The sequence below is a fragment of the Aquarana catesbeiana genome, linkage group LG01 (genome assembly GCF_042186555.1).
Source record: "Aquarana catesbeiana isolate 2022-GZ linkage group LG01, ASM4218655v1, whole genome shotgun sequence".
In the NCBI taxonomy this organism is placed as follows: Eukaryota; Metazoa; Chordata; class Amphibia; order Anura; family Ranidae; genus Aquarana; species Aquarana catesbeiana.
Window position 1 is genome coordinate 151635627 of NC_133324.1, and position 20324 is coordinate 151655950.

A 20324-nucleotide genomic window follows, 5' to 3' on the forward strand; every position below is an offset into this window, starting at 1 on the left:
ATTTCCTAGCACCTGCCCAGGATGACACACCAGTCTGGAAGGTGAAGTCCACCAGTTAAACTCTGCAACTAAGCCCAGCATCCACTCTTCCCACTAGCAGTACTGTAAATTACCAAGTGCACCTGCAGGCTGACTGTCTCCTCTGCTCAGGCCTCCTTCCACATTCGAGAAACTGTAAGTGACACCGCGGTTCCTCTAAATGCACCGCCCTCTGTCCTAGTACCGCGCCAATCACTATATGGAAACCTAATGCAATGAAACTTTCCAGACAGTGGCTACTAATTGGAGCAGTACACAATAGGAGGTATGGCACACATTTAAAGGGACATTTTTTTTTTGCTTTCGGGGGGGCGGCGCCCCTGTGCCCCCTATTGACAGGCCACCACTGGTACAACACTTATTTTGATGCATGTTACTGCAATGCAAAAGTGAGAATCTGCCCAAAAAGTAGCCCTTGCTATGTTAACCTTATATCAAGAAAACCTTGACATGTGTACATTCTGTAATTTGTACATAGATGTTTTCCAAATAATTCCTAATGAATGTAAACCATTAAAAATACTTACAAGGATCAGACTTATATAAGAATTATTGTTGGATGAATATCTGTATTAATATAATTACATGTTTTTTCACAAGCAAGGGACCCCTTACCTCATTAGAAAGTAATCTCTTTGTCACACCTACCATAGTTTGAAAACTTTAAACCAGCATAAATACCAGAAACCAGCACAAATGTATTCTTAGACTGCAGGCTATATGCAATAACATGTTATTAGTGCATTTATTTCTTATATTTATTTATTCTCTTAAGATTTACTTTAGCTTTCCTTTTGGTTAGCCATTAACTAATGGGAGATGTGTGCAATATGTTAAACCTTTTATCGAGTTTAAAGTCTGCTGTTTCCATAGCAACTATCCCCTTTTGACACTTTTTAACAATTGCTAATCTCTTGACAACTGTATGTACAAGAATGTTTTCACTTACTATACTTTACTTCATAAATGAAGACAACGTGCAGTAATTTGTATAAAGCTATACGAATACTAATAATAACTACCCAGTGATATTAGGCAAATACCAAAGAAGAGAACAAAAATATTTAGCATTTTTTAAAGGACTTGTGGGATTTACAGTGACCCACACAAATAGCCTTTTTATTTTTATGTCATGTTGGCAATTAGTAATATTAATCAGCTGCTAGAACTTCATAAAGGGATGTCTATGATGCTTATTACAAAATGAAATCAATATTATTCTTCACTGCACAGTGAATAAAGAATGGTTTCTTATGGGCTCTGCAATGTAATTTATGATAGTCAATGTATTCTATTTCAAAGCATCAAGGTCCTTGTATTCTAATTTCTGTCTTCTCTTACACTGCGGATGCTAAAACAATGACTCCATTTTTTTATAAATAAAAAACAATTATTAATTTTAATTTGGCAAGTTGGCAAGGGCACAGTGACAGCACTGCTTCCCCTGGATGTCACTCTCAGATAGAGTCATTTATTTTTGAAAAATGGGTGTGGTTAGGTAGGAATAAAGAATAGATGTTTAAAGAGTTTAGCTTTGAACACCGAATCATGTAAAAGGAAAAAAAAAAAAAAAACAGGGTTTCATTGGTTGACTGAAGACAAAAAAAGCAATGTTTTAATCTATTAATGAATATTCAATATGCATGTTTACATTCTTTTTTATTCTTTATTTCTTTATTTTCAAAAAAGAATATGGTTTACACAATACACCAAAAAGGTAACATATCTCTTCTTCAAAGGATATACCAAGCAAGGAAGTACAGAACAATCAAGTTTTACATGATATAATACTTGATAGGATCAATCAGAAATGACATGAACTGTTATAGCGTAAAATAATCAGTAAGTGATCAAAACGGGGAGGTAAAAAGTGTCCAATATGGAAAGAGGAAAGAAAAAGGTTGTGGCGTACAATAGACAGGGAAAAGAGGGCCATCCATGTAAGTGATGACATAGGGGGAAGGCATAGGCCATCGCAGAGGACAGGGGAAGGAGGAAACAAAGAATAAACCCCCCCCCCTAGTGGCAGGACAGAGAAGGAGCACATAAGGGCTTTGCCTCTCTTAGAAATGTAAAGTCTAACCAGGTCTTCTTGAAGGTTTTATGCTTATTCTGGGAGGAGAGAATAAAGTCCTCCATATTACAAAAGTCATCAACTCTGCCTAACCAAAGGGAGACCACAGGAGGACATGTGTCTTTCCATTTTAAAAGAATGCACGATTTGGCAGCATTCAAGAGATGATAAATGTATACATTTTGGTTGGAATTCAAGAATGATGAAGCAGAAAGAAGGCCAGATCACCTGGAAGAGTCAAATCTGTGAATTTCTGGAAGATATGTTGTACTTTGTTCCAGAAAGGGGTCAACATTGGGCAAAACCAAAATATGCGAAGCAGTGAGCCCCTCTCTGAGTGGCAATGCCAGCAGGTATTGAGAATTTCGGGGGTTGGTTTTGTGTAGGACAGAAGGGGTTCTGTACCACCTTGATAGGAGTCTACAGTTACTTTCCTGATGTCTGGATTATTTTAGAGAGAAAAAGAGTATCCTTTGTGAAGGAGAGAGTCATTTGTAGATCCTGCTTGCATTGAAAAAGGTAAGGAGCTTTATAATGTTTCTGCAGTTTGGAGAGAAGAGTGTAGACCTTGGAGAGCGAGTGTCTGAGTGGACCCATATCAGATCATAGGGTCTCAAAGTATTCATGTGGTTTCAGAAAAGATTCAGGAGGAGGTAAGGAAGCTATAAAGTGCCTTAAATTGAAGGTCTTCCAAGTTGTCAATTTAAAAGGGCCTGTGGTCAAGGTGAGGATGGCCAGGGTAGGCAACTGACCATTAGCAAGGAAGTGCTAAGCTTGGTCGATATTATCCTCAAGAAGATTGTGGAATGGTTCCACAGAGGAAAGCTGGGAATGCTGGATTACCCAGTATAGGGTAAAGAGGGGAGTGCATCAAGGAGATCGCCCACAACACTTAATGGAAGGACCCAGTAGTGGATGAGGTTGGATGGTGAGATGGTAAGTCAGGCAGGTACCACTGTAATCTACAGAAGGGAAAATGTGAGAAGGCTTGTTTGAGGGTAACTCACATTTTCACTTCTTTGTGCCTGCTCCAATCAAGTAATTTCACCAGGTGGCTTGCATCATGGTATCTCATGATGTCTGGGAGTGCAGTGCCTCCCTAAGTTTTCGAACGGGTCACCAGTTCACGTTTAAGTGTAGAATTTTTATTCACCTACAAATATTTAAAGAGTAAAGAGTGAATAGATTTGAGGAAAGAGGTTGGGATATGTATGGGTAGAGTTGACAATAGGTACAAAGATGTAAGAAGTATAGTCATCTTGAGAATACTGTATAACGATGAACAAACCAGGAAAACCAATCTTTGTCCCATTTCTGTAGCAAAGTTCACAACTTCTGCAGTAGGGGAGTGAAATTAAGAGAAGGTGTCTCTTAAGTCCACAGAAATGAAGGTGCTGATGTATTTGAATGCCCAGTGAAAATTAAAGTTGGATGTAAGGATGCAAACCATCATTGGAGCAAAGCAACTTTTCATTGAAAAGTTAATTTTGAGGGAAGAAAGTTCCCTATAGGTCCAAATTCCTTTATGAGGTTAGACTGAGAGATATGTGGAGCTGTAAAGGAAAAGAGAAAGTCATCTGCGTAAGCAGAGATTTTATAGTGGCCTTCACCTACTCTTAATCCTATATTATATTTGGGTTGGAGCTCAAATTGCAAAGAAAGGGCTTAAAGGATAGTATAACAACAATGGAGGATTACGGGCATCATTACACATCTAACCTTTAGGTTGGTTAACAGCTCTGGGATTTTCAGGGTGCATAGCCTCTCAGAAAATTTACAACCAACATTAAATTTTATATAAAAAATCCAAAGTTTATCCTTCTTGGCTCTACCTAGCTAGCAGGTAAGTCATGATAAAAACATGACCAATATGACCAAACTTCTATCTACTGCAGGCTGAGACAAGCAGAAAAAATTTTGAATTTTTATTATACAATTTTGGGTCAGCTGTACATTTTCTGTGAGACTATCCACCTCAAAGATCCCAGAGATTTGTTCAAAAATACATAGGGTACACCCATGTACAAGGAAAGTATCATTTTATCAGGGAAGTAACATTATCTCTGCACAATACCTGTACAGACAGACAGTTGAAAGACACATCAATTAAGAAGCGTCTGAAATGCAGTTAGACAGAATGAATAGATAGCATGTCAGCAGTTCCTTAAATCAGGAAGAGATACATTCCAGGGAAGGCTCAGAACAGGGGTAAATGTAGGTGTAAAGACAGAAAGAAAAGGAGAGATGATACACTGCCAATTAAACAGCCAGACATATGTGTATGTGAGACGCTTAGAAGGAATGATCAAAAAGAAGTCTCAGATTACAGATATTGTTATCAGAGATACATTGGCAGAAATTTTCTAGATAAAAGGAAGACATAATTGAAACATACTGATCTAAATGGCATGCTTTGAATAAGCAGCTGAAAACGAGATTATTTAAGCTATTAAATAAAACAGGAGACAAATGATAGGAATTTTGGGATAGCATCGTGGTCAGGTATCATGTTCACCAATGTGCTTGACACTGGCTTCATGTGCTCTTACTTGACAAACTGCAGCAGAAGGAGAATTTCTGGTCTCCCTCTAAAGAAGGGACACAATGCCAACCTCTTTGAGATACATACTGGCATACAGTATGAAGAGAACTAGGTGCAATATGTGCCCACTTTGTGGATTCTTGTTGTTCTTCCTGCTCCTGTTTTCAAACAACTATTGTACATGCCTTGATCAATTATAATATTCCATATTCCTAGTAAAGGCTAAACTCATATGTTTAATGATCAAGAGGTTCAACAGTGACTTAGATAAATCTAAAGACAAACCACAAACGTATTTCAAAAACGTCTTTCATTCACACATATTTCTAACAACACAGGTCATTGGTAATCCCGCTTCCAAAAGCACACTGTATATACACTATCCTGTAACACAGTGGTCATCAACCCTGTCCTCAGGGCCCACTAACAGGCCAGGTTTTATGTAATACCTTGGGGAGATGCAGACTAGAATACTGCAATCACTGAGCTGAAAATGATATCACCTGTGATGTATTTCAGTTATCTTGCAAACCTGGCCTGTTAGTGGGCCCTGAGGACAGGGTTGATGACCACTGGCTGTAACACACTCTGTAATGGCCATCATAGTATGCATAATCAAAGACAATCAATATTAGATGATAAAAAATTAATGGCCAAAACATCGGTCAGCCAGTGAAATGAAAAGGAGATTTTTGTACACTGTGATCAGCTAGGTATATGCTAATCGACAAACATGGTCTGCAGTTGCAAATGTCAGCCCTTGACATCAAAAGGATGTACTGCCCCATTAACCATTATCTCATACAATTTTAATGAACAGTTGGCCTGATACAGTCACATGTATCCTAACTGATTGTCATGATTACATAAAAAAGTTACCCTGGAGTTTATAAGCCTAAGAACAAGCAAACTGCAGCTTAGCGTTCTTTAGATGTGGTGACTTCATCTGTTTTCTTATTTCAGCCTCTCTTCTTTTATTGCCACCTGGTGATTGAGACAATAATACAATTTCTGGCGATGTTCGCTATTAAAAATGGCAAACGTGCATTCTTCTGGAAGCAATGGCACAAGTGGCTGAATCATTCGGACTGCACAGAAATGATCTAATATTTCTAACCTGACCTTTTAAGGCAGGAGACAGCTTTCCTTAGATATACCGCAGAGCCTTTCCTTATCTCCATTTAAATAGTTACATAGTAGGTGAGGTTGAAAAAAGACACAAGTCCATCAAGTCCAACCTATGTATGTGACTTTCAATTCCATATTTAAAGTGATTCTAAAGCCAGGACATTTTTTACCTTAATGCATTACCTGCATTAACTTCTTGCAGACAGCCAGCAGTAGATTTACTGCTGGTGGGGGGCAGCCCCAGGCTCTGCGACATACCTGTACATCTTGGCATACTTCCTGGTTTAGAAGAGCACATGTCTGCTCACCCTGCTGACCTGTGCTGTGATTGGACACAGCATGAGTTTATCAGCAGGTTACAGAAAATCATTTTAGCTGTATACCTGCTGATCAGCTGTGGACAATCATAGCACAGAGATCTGTGTGTTGGTAATCACAGCACACAGATCTGGCTCAGTTTCTTCCTGCTATTAGTTACTGTTCAGAAATGAAAGCAAGGAGAGACACAGCCAGATGATCTGTGAAGAAGTACACGTACACTTGCATACAATTATTAGGCACACAGTTAACTCCTTGATTGAACTCCTGATCACTCCTGTCATCTAGCCAATGTCCTTAGTACAGTGTACAGTATTATCACTGATCACTACATTAGTGCCACTAGTGATGTTAGTGTCGGTTACTCAGTTAGTTTCCCTCCCAGACAGTGTTAGTTAGCACCAAATAGCCCACCACACTATCACAGTGACACTATAAGCCATTGATCACCACTGTTACTAATATAGTGTTTGTACAGAATAATATCTTGATCATGATCAGAACTATACTAGTGTCCCCAATAGTATAATATAGTATAATATCCTCAAAAATGCAAGAGGTTAAGGTAAAAAATGTCCCAGTATTTGTATCGTCCCTCACCCCCCCCCCCCCCCCCCATGCTGTGCCCATCTATAGCGGCTCTCTCCTCACTCCCTGTGTTCGCAGGACAGAGAGGCAGCTGCGGGAGCCATTGACTCCTGCTTTAGTCAAGCAAATCCTGTGAGCAGAGAGCAGGGAACAGGGCCAAGCCAAACTCTGTGTGTTTATGGATGCACACAGCCCAGTTCAGTCCACAAGTGCGCTCCCATAGGAAGCGGCTTCCTATGCTGGTGCACAGAGAAGAGAAGGAGCCAAAATCGCTGGTGGGGGACCCCAGTAGAGGAGGTAAAGGACCGCTCTAGGCAATCATTGCACAGAGCAGGTAAGTATAACATATTTTTTATTTAAATAAATAAATAAATATATATATATATATATATATATATATATATATATATATATATATATATACTGTATATATCTTAGCCTTTACAATCACTTTAATAGACCAAAAGGTGACAAATAAGAAAAGGTCTGTTTACATACACTCAAAATTCAAATGTTTATTTTTCTTTTGAATAGAATGGGAGGAGGAGATATAACTTTTGTCAGGTTTTATTGCTCTTAGTGTCTACATTCCAGAGATTGTCTTACTTCCCGTTCCTATGATGGGGCCAGGGGGCTCTTCAGTACAGTTATAAGAAGCAAATCTTAGCTTTTCTCCACCCTACTGTAAACTAAAACAATGGTTTTACTGAAGTTGATCCGTAATCCTAATCCTAATTGCTCATTATTTTTTATTCAGTTTTTTAATGTTTCAAATTTGCATTCCTCAAAAAACACATTGCTTATGGAAAACAAAGTTAACAATACAAATGTTAATGATAATTAGGGATGAGCTTAAGGTTCACCTTGGATGTTTAAGCATTTGGATGAACGCCTGCACATTTACCTGTTTGGTGGTAGCTAAACAACATGAATACTAGCTGTATTATTTCTGCTATTTTGCATGGCAGCTTCCTTCTGTCGATGGCTGTTAAGGACATGGAAGGGTGGAGGCAATATTTACTTAGCAACTGGAAGATGTTTTTTAAAGCTGAACTCTACCCAGCTGCGACACTTTCTATTGCTATTTGGTTAATGACATCACCGGGAACTCTTATCACAACCACTGGGCCAGGGTTGTGGGGAAGAGGCCCTTGTCCTCATCAACATGGTGACAACGTGCTTTTCCAGGGGGGGTCTTGACTGACAAATTACCCCCCCATATTGAGGGACCTGGTATGGTTCAAGGGGGGGTGCATGCTCATCCTCCCTCTTTCCTGGCCAGCCAGGCTGCATGCTAAGGTAAGGGTCTTGTATGTTTTTTTGGAGGCACTACATTTTTTTTTCATGATTTTTGTGTGGGTCCCCCTTAAAATCCACATCAGACCACAATGGTCTGGTATGAGTTATGGGTGAACTTCACATTTTTTTTTTTTTTTTTTGTGGGTGTCCTCCATTAGCATCTATAGCAGACCCTCATCTAGGATAAGTGTCTTATATAAATGAATGGAATCCCCACTCAGCTTTGTTTACAAACAGAACAAAGTAACCAGAAGCTGTCAATTTGGCTGGCAATATAAAAATAATTGTTTACTAAAATTGCACGGTTACCTTCCCTTAAAAATATTACATTTGTAAGAATTACACTGGTTATACTGCTTCAAGAAAGGCACAGTCATTAGCCAAAGGGCTTTAACACTTGCCTGCAAAGAAAAAAATATATAGTGCTTTACCTGAATCCATGGCCACCTGTCATTTTCTGCAGATGTCCAGGCATTGACAAGTCCTTTTTTATTCAGTCGGGCAAAATATGGGTACCATTTTTGTAATCCAAAAAGAGCTCTGTGAGTTGAAGATGCTGTTACTTGTTGGTTTGAGATGATCCCTCCTTCCATACCCAGTGGTCCAGAACATCCTAATAAAAGTAAATTAGATCATATTATGTATGACATATTTATTTTGCTTACAGGAATTTCCTAATTAAGAAAGGGGTAAAAGTGCCTTGCCAAAAGAGAAGGACTAGGTGCATTTGGCCTGAGAGGCAAGCAAAACAAATGAACCCTTTCATAGTATAGATTTTTTTTTTGTGTGGCACATGGTTGAGGAGTTTTGTACTGGGGTGGGCAGAGCCTGATGGGGAACTGAGATACTAGTTCCTCTTCAGACTTGTATTACTTGATTACAAACTTGATTGACAGTACACTGTAGTGGGCAAATCCATAGCTGCTATTTAGTCCAATAGCGATTTTTAAATCCACCTACTGCTGTGCATTGTCAATCAAAAGTCAAGCGGACCCAATGGGGAACTAATCTCTTAGTTTCCCATCAGGCTCCACCCACCCAGTAACAAGTAATTTCCCAAATATGGGCATTGTCATATTTAGGTAACACCATCACCTTTGCTTACATTTAGCTTTTGGCTGGGAAATCTCACATTTAACAGCTAAATTGGGTCATGAATTCAATCTTGTTCAGGAAGCTGTCACATACATGACAGCTTCCATGCACACGCACGGCATGCTATGAGTAATTGTGTACCTCCTATATGCCTGCTCAGAGTTGTTCATAATTACTGCCGGTTTCCTTATATAAGAACTGGTGGTAATTCCTTTAAGAAATTTGTTTCTGCCATAGCAACAGGTTCCAAAAGTGGCAGTAGTAATGATGCTTGCCTGAATTAGAAGCAGGTGGTTCTTATGGGAAATACCACCAGAAATCAATAGGGCTAATTTGAATTTTCTTTCTAAGTGACCCATGGTGCAACATCTTTCCACATACAATTTATATGTTAGAAATGGGAATTGTAAAGGAGACAATACCTTATAAGCTGAACCAGATGACTGCTGCTCTCAGAAAATGTTATGGATGCACCGTAAAATACTAATTAAAATACAATGCTATAATCACAAAAAAACAAACATTCTCATCTTTCTGCTTCCTTGACATTTATCAATTTGGCCTTACTCCATCATTGAATTCCTTTGTATCTTGCATACAGTTAAGCTGGGTATACACATTCAGGTTCAACCAGCGGGTTGAACTAAAAAAAAAACCTGACAGATCCTCACATCAACACAATGATTTTCGAGCAAAACCATTCGCTGTTAAACTGCCTTCTTTAAATAGACAGGATACAATGTACACATGCACCTGCTAAACTCGCCATCTTTTGGTACGTGGGTATCAGGCTTTACTCTTTAAGTTCTAGGTAAACTGACACAAAGTAAGTAAATTGCCTCTTTCGAATTCTCTGCCTGATGGTAGGGTAGTTTGCGTAGCCTTGACATCTAATTTTTTCCATGTGATACTATGGGTTGCTGGTTGAACGTAGTAGGTGGGGAATGGCATAAGACAGTTAAACTGGGAGAGAAAAAACAATAATTCTAGTCCTGTAGGCAGACATTATGATCAACAGTTTGGAACAGGGAACAGATTGCTATACATGTGAAAAAAATGTTTACTGAGTGCAGCTGCAAAAGGCATAAATATATACAGTATATACAGTATCTCACAAAAGTGAGTACACCCCTCACATTTTTGTAAATATTTTATTCTATCTTTTCATGTGACAACACTGAAGAAATGGCAATTTGTTACAATGTAAAGTAGTGAGTGTACAGCTTGTATAACAGTTTAAATTTGCTGTCCACTCAAAATAACTCAACATAGCCATTAATGTCTAAACCACTGGCAACAAAAGTGAGTATGCCCCTAAGTGAAAATGTCCAAATTAGGCCCAATTAGCCATTTCCCTCCCCGTTGTCATGTGATCTGTTAGTGGTACAATGTCTCAGGTGTGAATGGGGAGCAGGTGTGTTAAATGTGGTGTTATCGCTCTCACTCTCTCATACTGGTCACTGGACATTCAACATGGCACCTCATACAACTCTCTGGGGATCTGAAAAAAAGAATTGTTGCTCTACATAAAGATGGCCTAGGCTATAAGAAGATTTCCAAGACCCTGGAACTGAGCTGCAGCATGGTGTATAAGACCATACAGCAGTTTAACAGGACAGGTTCCACTCAGAACAGGCCTGGCCATGGTCGACCAAAGAATTTGAGTGCACATGCTCAGCGTCATATCCAGAGGTTGTCTTTGGGAAATATATGTATGAGTGCTACCAGCATTGCTGCAGAGCTTGAATGGGTGGGAGGTCAGCCTGTCAGTGCTCAGACCATATGCTGCACACTGCATCAAATTGGTCTGCATGGCTGTCATCCCAGAATGAAGCATCTTCTAAAGATGATGCACAAGAAAGCCTGCAAACAGTTTGCTGAAGATAAGCAGACTAAGGACATGGATTATTTACTGGAACCATGTCCTGTGGCCTGATGAGATCAAGATAAACTTATTTGGTCCAGATGGTGTCAAGTGTGTGTGGCGGCAACTAGGTGAGGAGAACAAAGACAAGTGTGTCTTGCCTACAGTCAAGCATGGTGGCAGGAGTGTCATGGTCTGGGGCTGCAAAAGTGATCCTGGCACTGGGGAGCTACATTTCATTGAGGGAACCATGAATGCCAATGTGTACTGTGACATACTGAAGCAGAGCATGATCCCCTTCCTTCGGAGACCGGGCCCCAGGGCAGTATTCCAACATGATAATGACCCCAAACACACCTCCAAGACGACCACTGCCTTACTAAAGAAGCTGAGGATAAAGATGATGGACTGGCCAAGCATGTCTCCAGACCTAAACCCTATTGGGCATCTGTGGGACATCCTCAAATGGAAGGTGGAGGAGCGCAGGGTCTCTGCAGGGACACCAGCTCCGTGATGTCGTCATGGCGGAGTGGAAGAGGACTCCTGTGAAGCTCTAGTGAACTCCATGCCCAAGAGGGTTAAGGCAGTGCTGGAAAATAAAATATTGACACTTTGGGCCCAATTTGGACAGTTTTACTTAGGGGTGTACTCACTTTTGTTGCCAGCGGTTTAGACATTAATGGCTGTGTGTTGAGTTATTTTGAGGGGGCAGCAAATTTACACTGTTATACAAGCTGTACACTCACTACTTTACATTGTAGCAAAGTGTAATTTCTTCAGTGTTGTCATGTGAAAAGATAGAATAAAATATTTACAAAAATGTGAGGTGTGTACTCACTTTTGTGAGATACTGTAAATGCATATATCAATGATGCACACTTCTGATAAAAATATGTGTATATCAACATTTAAAAAAACTATTATTTCCCAATACTGCAACTAATGTGTGATCAGTCAGTGAACTGATTGTGCCAACAAAGCAGCAATCATCACTACAATAAAAAACAAGTAACCAAATCAAAGAAATTGTAACATACTGTATGTATGATAGAATAATATAAAAGTCCAATAATCTATCATCTCTGTAATTGCTTGTAAATCCCTACTGCTGTACAACAAGGACACTGTGTATATTCTTGTAAATTATCATTATTATTTACCACAATGTGATCCAAAACCATAATCAGTGTGAGTCCAAACACCCTGTGCAAAAGAAGAACTCACCAGAACAGAACAACCTCTATAATATAGAAAGGTCTTGCAGAATTTGTTTGTTTTGTTCCTCAGTTCTGATCAAACATGACAACAAAAGAAAATAATTCCTGTAGTGGAAAAACTCCTTAAACCTTTTATTGAATATTAAAACCAAATGCACTCACTTGTCTAAGTGCTACACAACTGTACTGGTTTTAAAGCAATTATGTGTATTTTCACTCTGCCAGTTAAATGCCACCAAATCAACATCACCCGGTGGCCACGCCCCCTAAAACGTCACAGTCCCAGCATGCCCAGGGACTGTGACGGCATAAGGGGGCGGGGTCTCCTCCTATATAAGTCACAACGGAGCGCTCAGAGAGCAGTCCAGCCAGAGAGAGCATCAAGTCAACATCTGGAGAAGAGAAGAGGGAAGAAGACAAGAAGCCCAGAAGTCCGGACCTCCGCTGGCAAAAGAGTGGCATGAAGACAGCGGAGGAGACGGCAGAAGAACTGGAACACTGGGAGAAGAGGCCAAGGAGAGCGGAAAAGAACCATGCGGACGCCGGGAGAAGAGGAACCGGAGGGACCCCCGAAGCCGGAGGAAGACCCCCGAAGCCGGAGGAAGACCCCCCCGGAGCTGTTTAATAAATTATTTTAAAAACCTGTGTAGTGTGTTTTATTATTGACACTTTTTCCCTAGGTGAATGGGTAGGGGTACCATGTACCCCATACTCATTCACATAGGGTGGGGGGCCGGGATCTGGGGGCCCTCTTATTATAGGGGGCTCCCGGATTCCAATAAGCCCCCCGCCCACAGACCCCGACAACCAATGGCCAGGGTTGTCGGGAAGAGGCCCTTGTCCTCATCAACATGGGGACAAGGTGCTTTGGGGTGGGGGGGCCCCGCAGGGCGCCCCCTCCCCCAAAGCACCCACCCCCCATGTTGAGGGCATGTGGCCTGGTACAGTTCAGGGGGGGGGCGCTCGCTCGTCCCCACCCCTTTTCCTGACCGGCCGGGCTGCGTGCTCGGATCGGGGTCTGGTATGGATTTTAGGGGGGACCCCACGCCGTTTTTTCGGCATAGGGGCTTCCCTTTATAATCCATACTAGACCTAAGGGCCTGGTATGACGCGCGATGGGGCTCGCAAGGTGTCAATCTCGCCGATAAAAGCGGCAAGATTGACTTCCTTTTCTAGTCCCGTCGTACCTGAGTCACGTTCAAAATGAATGGACTTGTCCGTGTGTGGGCAAGTCCGTTCATTCTGAAAGTCCGCCGTAACTCCAGCGAAAGTCCGTCGGAAAAACGGGCGAACTTAGCCCGCTGGAAAGTCCGGTCGTGTGGGGGCAAGTCTGTCCGTTTTTAAGTCCGGCGCACCTGGCAGACAAAGTCCGTCGGAAAGTCTGCCGGACTAAGTATGCCAGAAAGTCCGATCGTGTGCATGCGGCATAACAAGCATAACTATCTGGTGAGTTAATTTTAGTAGGAGTGGTGAAGGATTCATACTGCAGACTGTTGTGGAGCACCTGGGATTTTGGATATAGAGCCTTTTTTTGGACTTCACATCACTATTCCAAATAGAACTTTGTTGAGCTAATTTTATATTTGCTGTCACTGTTGATATTTTAAGTGTTTTCAAAAACATTATATGGATTATCATTTAAGCACTTTATTAATGTATTTTTGCACTATTGTTTGATTTGCACTTATCTTGCACTTGCATTTTATTTGCATTGGAGATATATATTTTTTGCACATAGTTTATTAAGCAGAATTGTTTATATATATTTTGTTATATGCGTACATATTTTGCACAATAATATTAAGGATTGGTGTATGGACCTGCGCTACTCTCACTATATCACATTGCTTGTTTATTGCATTTTCAATAATCTGAGCAGCAGCGGTCCATTCATTTCTGTGCATTCACCTGTGGCACTGGTATCTTTTAATATAAAGAATGCATTAAGGTAAAAAACCTTCAGCCTTTACAAGCACTTTAAGTGATAATAAGGCACACTTTTCAATGATCATATACAGTATACAGCATATATATACATATATATACATAATGCATATGTTTACCACTAGGGTAAATCTTGGTAACTTACTAGAATTCCTGTGCCTCTGCATAACATTTATTGTATTCAGACAGCCACAGGTGCCAACTGTCTGAATACAATAGCTGGCAGGAAAGATGCCCTAGGCTGAATGGGAGAAATGTATGCATGTATAGAGAAGGAGCACAGCCAATGGATAGTACTAAAAAGTAAAAAACAAATCCTGCCATAACATAATGGATGTCATTTTTTTGTAATGTTAGGTGGGTTAATAGCCACCATTCTCCATGTATGCAAATAATAAACAGAAAATATATGCAAATAATACACATGGGCATTCCATTTTAGTTGCTGTATACTCTTCAATAATTAAATAAATAAAAAAATAAATAAAACACTCCACTTTCTTTTCCTTCCTTCATTGATTCCATCCCCTTTTGGATTTACTTCACTGGACTGTAGGAGCTATATCATGTGTTTTGATCTTTGTTGCCTCACAGTGCATCCATCCATTCCTAAATTTGTTAAAACTTGAGTTCAATAAACTATTTAAAAACATCTATTTAGTTGTTAAATTAAATCAGAAAGGTAGAAAGGCACAAAGCTGTTGAGTATTCTCCATCCTATTACCTGGATCATGTCAGAGGGTCTGAGGCATTCCAGCCCATAAAGAGGGATGAGACAAACACCCCCCGGTTTGGTTTGCACTAGAACATGCGAACAGGCAAAAAATTTGTATGAACAAGCGAACACCGTTAAAGTCTATGGGACACAAACGTGAAAAAATCAAAAAAACTAATTTAAAAGGCTTATATGCAAGTTTTTGTTATAAAAAGTGTTTGGGAACCCGGGTCCTGCCCCAGGGGACATGTATCAATGCAAAAAAAAAGTTTTAAAAACAGCCATTTTTTCAGGAGCAGTGATTTTAATAATGCTTAATCTCCCTGGCGGTATGATTCTGTCTGGAATTTTGTGCTGAAAGCGGTACAATTATTTTGCATAGAAATTTGATGCTATGTATTATAGGCCTGCAATTCTTAGTAATTACTTACTTAAACCTGACCAAACAAGACTCTAGTAGACATCCCAGATGTGATAAAGTTTGAAACACAAAATCATGATTTTAAATTTTTAAATAATATAATTTTATTCAATAATGTAATACAAACTAAAGAAATTTGTCAGACAAAGAAAATTCAATAAACATCCTGAGTGTGATAAATTTTGAAGCAAGGTACAGCACACAGTTCCACGTCACAATCCGGACAATAGAACCTGGTTTCCTTTCGGATTCTCTGTGTGAACAGCAAACCACGCACATCCTGGTAGGTGCTGCCTTTTTTGCGGTTGGCGGTATATAGTCCATAAAGTGCCGACCTGTTAGGCGTTCTGGGTTGGCAACACCAACAGCACGTCGTCCAGGTCTGTTCACATCTACTGATGGCATCTGCTGTTTGACAAAAATCTGCTCAGCCACCTTCCAGATAAAATCTGCATGAACAAGAGGCCTGTCACTCCCTGCTCGGTACAAGATGTAAGCGTTCCAAAGGCATTGTTCCAGAAGATGCCTGAAAATCTTTTTGTAATATTTTTTCTGCTGTTTCTGCATAGTCGGATAAAAGGTCATTGCCTGATCGGCTCGGTCGACACCTCCCATAGTGCAATTATAGTCTATCACGACTTGTGGCTTCAGCACATCTTTCCCACCTTTTGTGTGGACCGTGGCAGTGGAGGTATTGTGCACAGTGCTCATGAGACACACGTCCTTCTTGTCTCGCCAACGTATTGCCATCATCTTACCCTTCTGCCAGGCAACCATTTCTCCGGGTTTTCGTTTTTTCTTGCCAAACATAGATGGCATGTCACGTCTGTTAGGCCTAACTGTACCGTAGGCATCAGTCTTGTTTTGGATCAAAACCTCAAACAGTTCCGGCGACGTATAGAAATTGTCCATGGTCACACAATATCCCTGGTTCAGTAATGGCTCCAGCAGTGTAAGGGCAGATGATGTGGCCATCCCATAGTTGCTGTACCTGGGGTTGAACTTCGTGCCTTTACCGGTGTAAATGACCGAGTTCCATATGTACCCAGTGGATGACTCGCAGAGCATGTATGATTTGATGCCAAACCGCGCTCTTTTGGATGCAATATACTGGATCCAGCTTAGGCGTCCTTTGTAGGCCATCAAACTCTCATCCACGCTGACCTCCCTTTCTGGCACGTAGGCCCGCTGGAAATTGTTCCCAATAATTTGGCATACCTCCCAGATTTTTTTTAGCTTGGGCGCAGGATGCGTGGCCTCATCAAACTCTTCATTGTTAGTGAAGTGAAAATATTTCATGATGAGGGAAAAACAGTATTCGGACATCACAGTACCAAAAAACGGAGTGGCCAGTAACTTGTTGGTGGTCCAGTACCATTTCTGGCGTGGTTTCCCCACCACCCCCTGAAGAATAATGAGTCCGAGAAACAGCCAGATGTCCTCTTTAGTCACGGGTTCCCACCTTCTGCTTCGGGAAAACCTGGCATGCAGCGTAGTGGATTGCTGCTGTTGGTAGCGATTTGTCTCTATGACAATTTTTTCAATTACCTCCTCTGTGAGAAATAATTGCAGGTATGCCAGAGGGTTGTCACGCTCAACTTCGACCTTCATCCCAGGTGATCCAGTGAAGGGAAATCTTGGGGGCGCTACCTGGTCTGTATCGCACTCAATAGGGCACCAAGTGCGCACATCGCTGATGTCAGGTGCAGGATCATCACCGCTGTCACTGCTGTCACTTGTCAGATCAGTGTCAGACGACAAATCTCCCCACGACTCACTATCGCTGAGTTCTGGGAGCAACTCCGTGTCGCTGTCGCTGTCATTCAACTGCTCCAAAGGCGATTTTGTCGTGAAATGGCGCTTTTTGGATTCCATCTTCTCAATATTTTATTGGAAGCAAGGGGCACTGTATCAGTGAGATCTGAAATGATACAATGTAATCCTCTCAGATTACACTGTATCACCTCTTTTTATATGTGTGTTATTGTGTTTGAACTATTGAACTTTTTGAATTTCCCGCCTAGTTCCGCTCCCGTGCGCCGCTGCTGCTCGCAGGGAACGGAACTAGGAAGTGAGATGCGGTGATCGCGCTGGCGATCACAGCGGAGCACAGCCGAGGACAGTGGAGGGCATCGCTGGAACCCAGGAGAAGGTAAGGGCTCCGCTGGATGCTCTGCAATGTTACCCCGAGCGTGACTCGGGGTTACCGCTCCTGACAGTAAAAGTCAGACCCGAGTCACGCTCTGGATTACCGCCAAGGAGGTTAAAGTGAAAAAATAAAAATGAAATATTCCTTTAAATATTGTGCCTAGGGGTGTCCTTCATATGCCTGTAAAGTAGTGCATTTTTCCCATATTTAGAACAATACCACAGCAAAATTACATTTCTAAAGGAAAAAAAAGTCATTTAAAACTGCTTGCGGTTGTAATAAATTGTCGGATCCCGACAATATAGATAATAATCATTGAAAAAAACAACATGGGTTCCCCCCAGTCCATTACCAGGCCCTTTGGGTCTGGTATGATTATTAAGGGGAACCCCGCACCAAAATAAAAAAATGGCACAGGGGTCCCCCCAAAATCCATATCAGACCCTTATCTGAGCATGCAATCTGGTATGATTATTAAGGGGAACCCCGCACCAAAATAAAAAAAATGGCACAGGGGTCCCCCCAAAATCCATATCAGACCCTTATCTGAGCATGCAACCTGGCAGGCGGAAGGAAAAGGGGGGGGCAAGAAAACGCCCCCCTCTCCTGAACCGTACCAGGCCACATACCCTCAACATGGGGAGGATGCTTATCACGATGACAGCTGTTATATAGCTGACGGTGGGGCCAGCCGGTGATGTAAATGGATGACCCCGCCCCATCTGACATCAGCGGAAGGCGGAGCAACCCAGTGACGTAAACAGATGACCCCGCCTTCCTCTGATGTCACGTGGCATCAGAGGGGGTAGGGTCACCCGTTTACATCACCGGGTGGCCCCAACCTCAGCTATATAACAGCTGTCATCGCGAAGAGGCTTCAGTCAGCCGAAGCCTCCCATGGAGGCAGAGTTTTTTCCATTTTTTTTTCTCAGGACATCGGACGCTGTGATCGAAGATGAATGGACAAAACAGGACAGTTTGTTTTTTTTTTCAATAAAGGACTTGTCACAAATTGTCTCCTGTAATTTTTACCATTTTGACACTTTATTTGGTGAATGTGTAGGGGTACATAGTACCCAATACCCATTCACATAGGGGGGGGCCGGGATCTGGGGGTCCCCTTGTTAAAGGGGGCTTCCATATTCCGATAAGCCCCCCACCCGCAGACCCCCACAACCACCGGGAAAGAATTGTGGGGACAAGCCCCTGTCCCCATCAACATGGGGACAAGGAGTGTTTGGGAGGTATAGAAATGTCATTTTGCTGTGGTATTGTTCTAAACACGTGAAAGATGCACTACTTTACAGGCATACTAAAGACACCCCCCCAGGCACAATATTTAAAGGAATATTTCATTTTTATTGTTTTACTTCAAGCATTATTAAAATCACTGCTACTGAAAAAATGGCCATTTTTAAAACTTTTTTTTGCATTGATACATGTCCCCTGGAGCAGGACCCGGGTCCCCAAACACTTTTTACGACAATAACTTGCATATAAGTCTTTAAAATAAGCACTTTTGTTTTTTCATGTTAGTGACCCATAGACTTTAACGGTGTTTCGCGGCTTTTGAATTTGCCGCAAACACCAAATAATGTTTGCCTAAACGTAAGTGGATTACTGTATAGTACTATAAAGTTTTTAGTATAAAGTTTTTTCCATTTTTTTTTCTCAGGACATCAGACGCTGTGATCGAAGATGAATGATCATCACAGGACAGTTTGTTTTTCTTTTCAATAAAGGACTTGTCCCAAATTGTCTCCTGTAATTTTTACCATTTTGACACTTTATTTGGTGAATGTGTAGGGGTACATAGTACCCGATACCCATTAATATAGGGGGGCTGGGATCTGGGGGTCCCCCTGTTAAAGGGGGCTTCCAGATTCTGATAAGCTCCCCACCCGCAGACCCCCACAACCACCGGGAAAGAATTGTGGGGACAAGCCCCTGTCCCCATCAACATGGGGACAAGGAATTTTGGGGGGGTATAGAAATTTCATTTTGCTGTGGTATTGTTCTAAACACGGGAAAGATACACTACTTTACAGGCATACTAAAGACACCCCCAGGCACGATATTTAAAGGAATATTTCATTTTTATTGTTTTACTTCAAGCATTATTAAAATCACTGCTACTGAAAAAATGGCCATTTTTAAAACTTTTTTTTTTGCATTGATACATGTCCCCTGGAGCAGGACCCGGGTCCCCAAACACTTTTTACGACAATAACTTGCATATAAGTCTTTAAAATAAGCACTTTTGGTTTTTCATGTTAGTGACCCATAGACTTTAACGGTGTTCCACGGCTTTTGAATTTGCCGCGAACACCAAATAATGTTTGCCTAAACGTAAGTGGATTACTGTACAGTACTATAAACTTCACTCCCTGACCCCCCACTAAAGCCCATAGCCCTCCACTATAGGCCCTGGTCCCCCCCACTACAGCCCCTGACTCCCCTCTACAGCTCCTGACATCCCCACTAAAGCCCCTGACCCCCCACTACAGCACCTGACCCCGCAGAAGTGAAAAAAAGGTATTGCTTCACTTTAAGTACATTTTCATTTTACATACATGCTCTGGCCCCATTGTGTACATAAAAGTGGGGTATGCCTGTAATGTCTAATATATACAAAATTACATATGTGGCATAAAGGAGTACACTGCATTATATAAAGGCTGATAAGAACAAACCTTTAATTTCCCATAATACATTTTTTATTCAAAGCAAAACACCAAACAGCTAAATGCAGGGTTAAAAAGTATTTTGGTGTATCATTTCACACCCAAAATATTGTAATTCTGTTCATTCCCTCTTATTATACCTTAGCCACTCTATTTGGGAAATGAATAGACTGTTCATAACCGTTGTCTTTGCAGCTTCTTGTATAAACGCCCTGTCTCTAGCATGCTCACTGGGCTATGAATAAGC

General features: G+C 41.3%; 1 protein-coding gene across 1 annotated transcript in view; it reads right to left on the reverse strand.

Annotated features, from left to right (window-relative positions):
• The window catches only part of EDIL3 (EGF like repeats and discoidin domains 3), a 1025075-nt gene that overhangs the window by 361168 nt on the left and 643583 nt on the right, over positions 1 to 20324 (reverse strand). The window contains exon 6 of the mRNA XM_073624465.1: positions 8420 to 8601. Coding sequence (XP_073480566.1) covers positions 8420 to 8601 — 182 coding nt within the window. The remainder of the gene's footprint in view (positions 1 to 8419; positions 8602 to 20324) is intronic.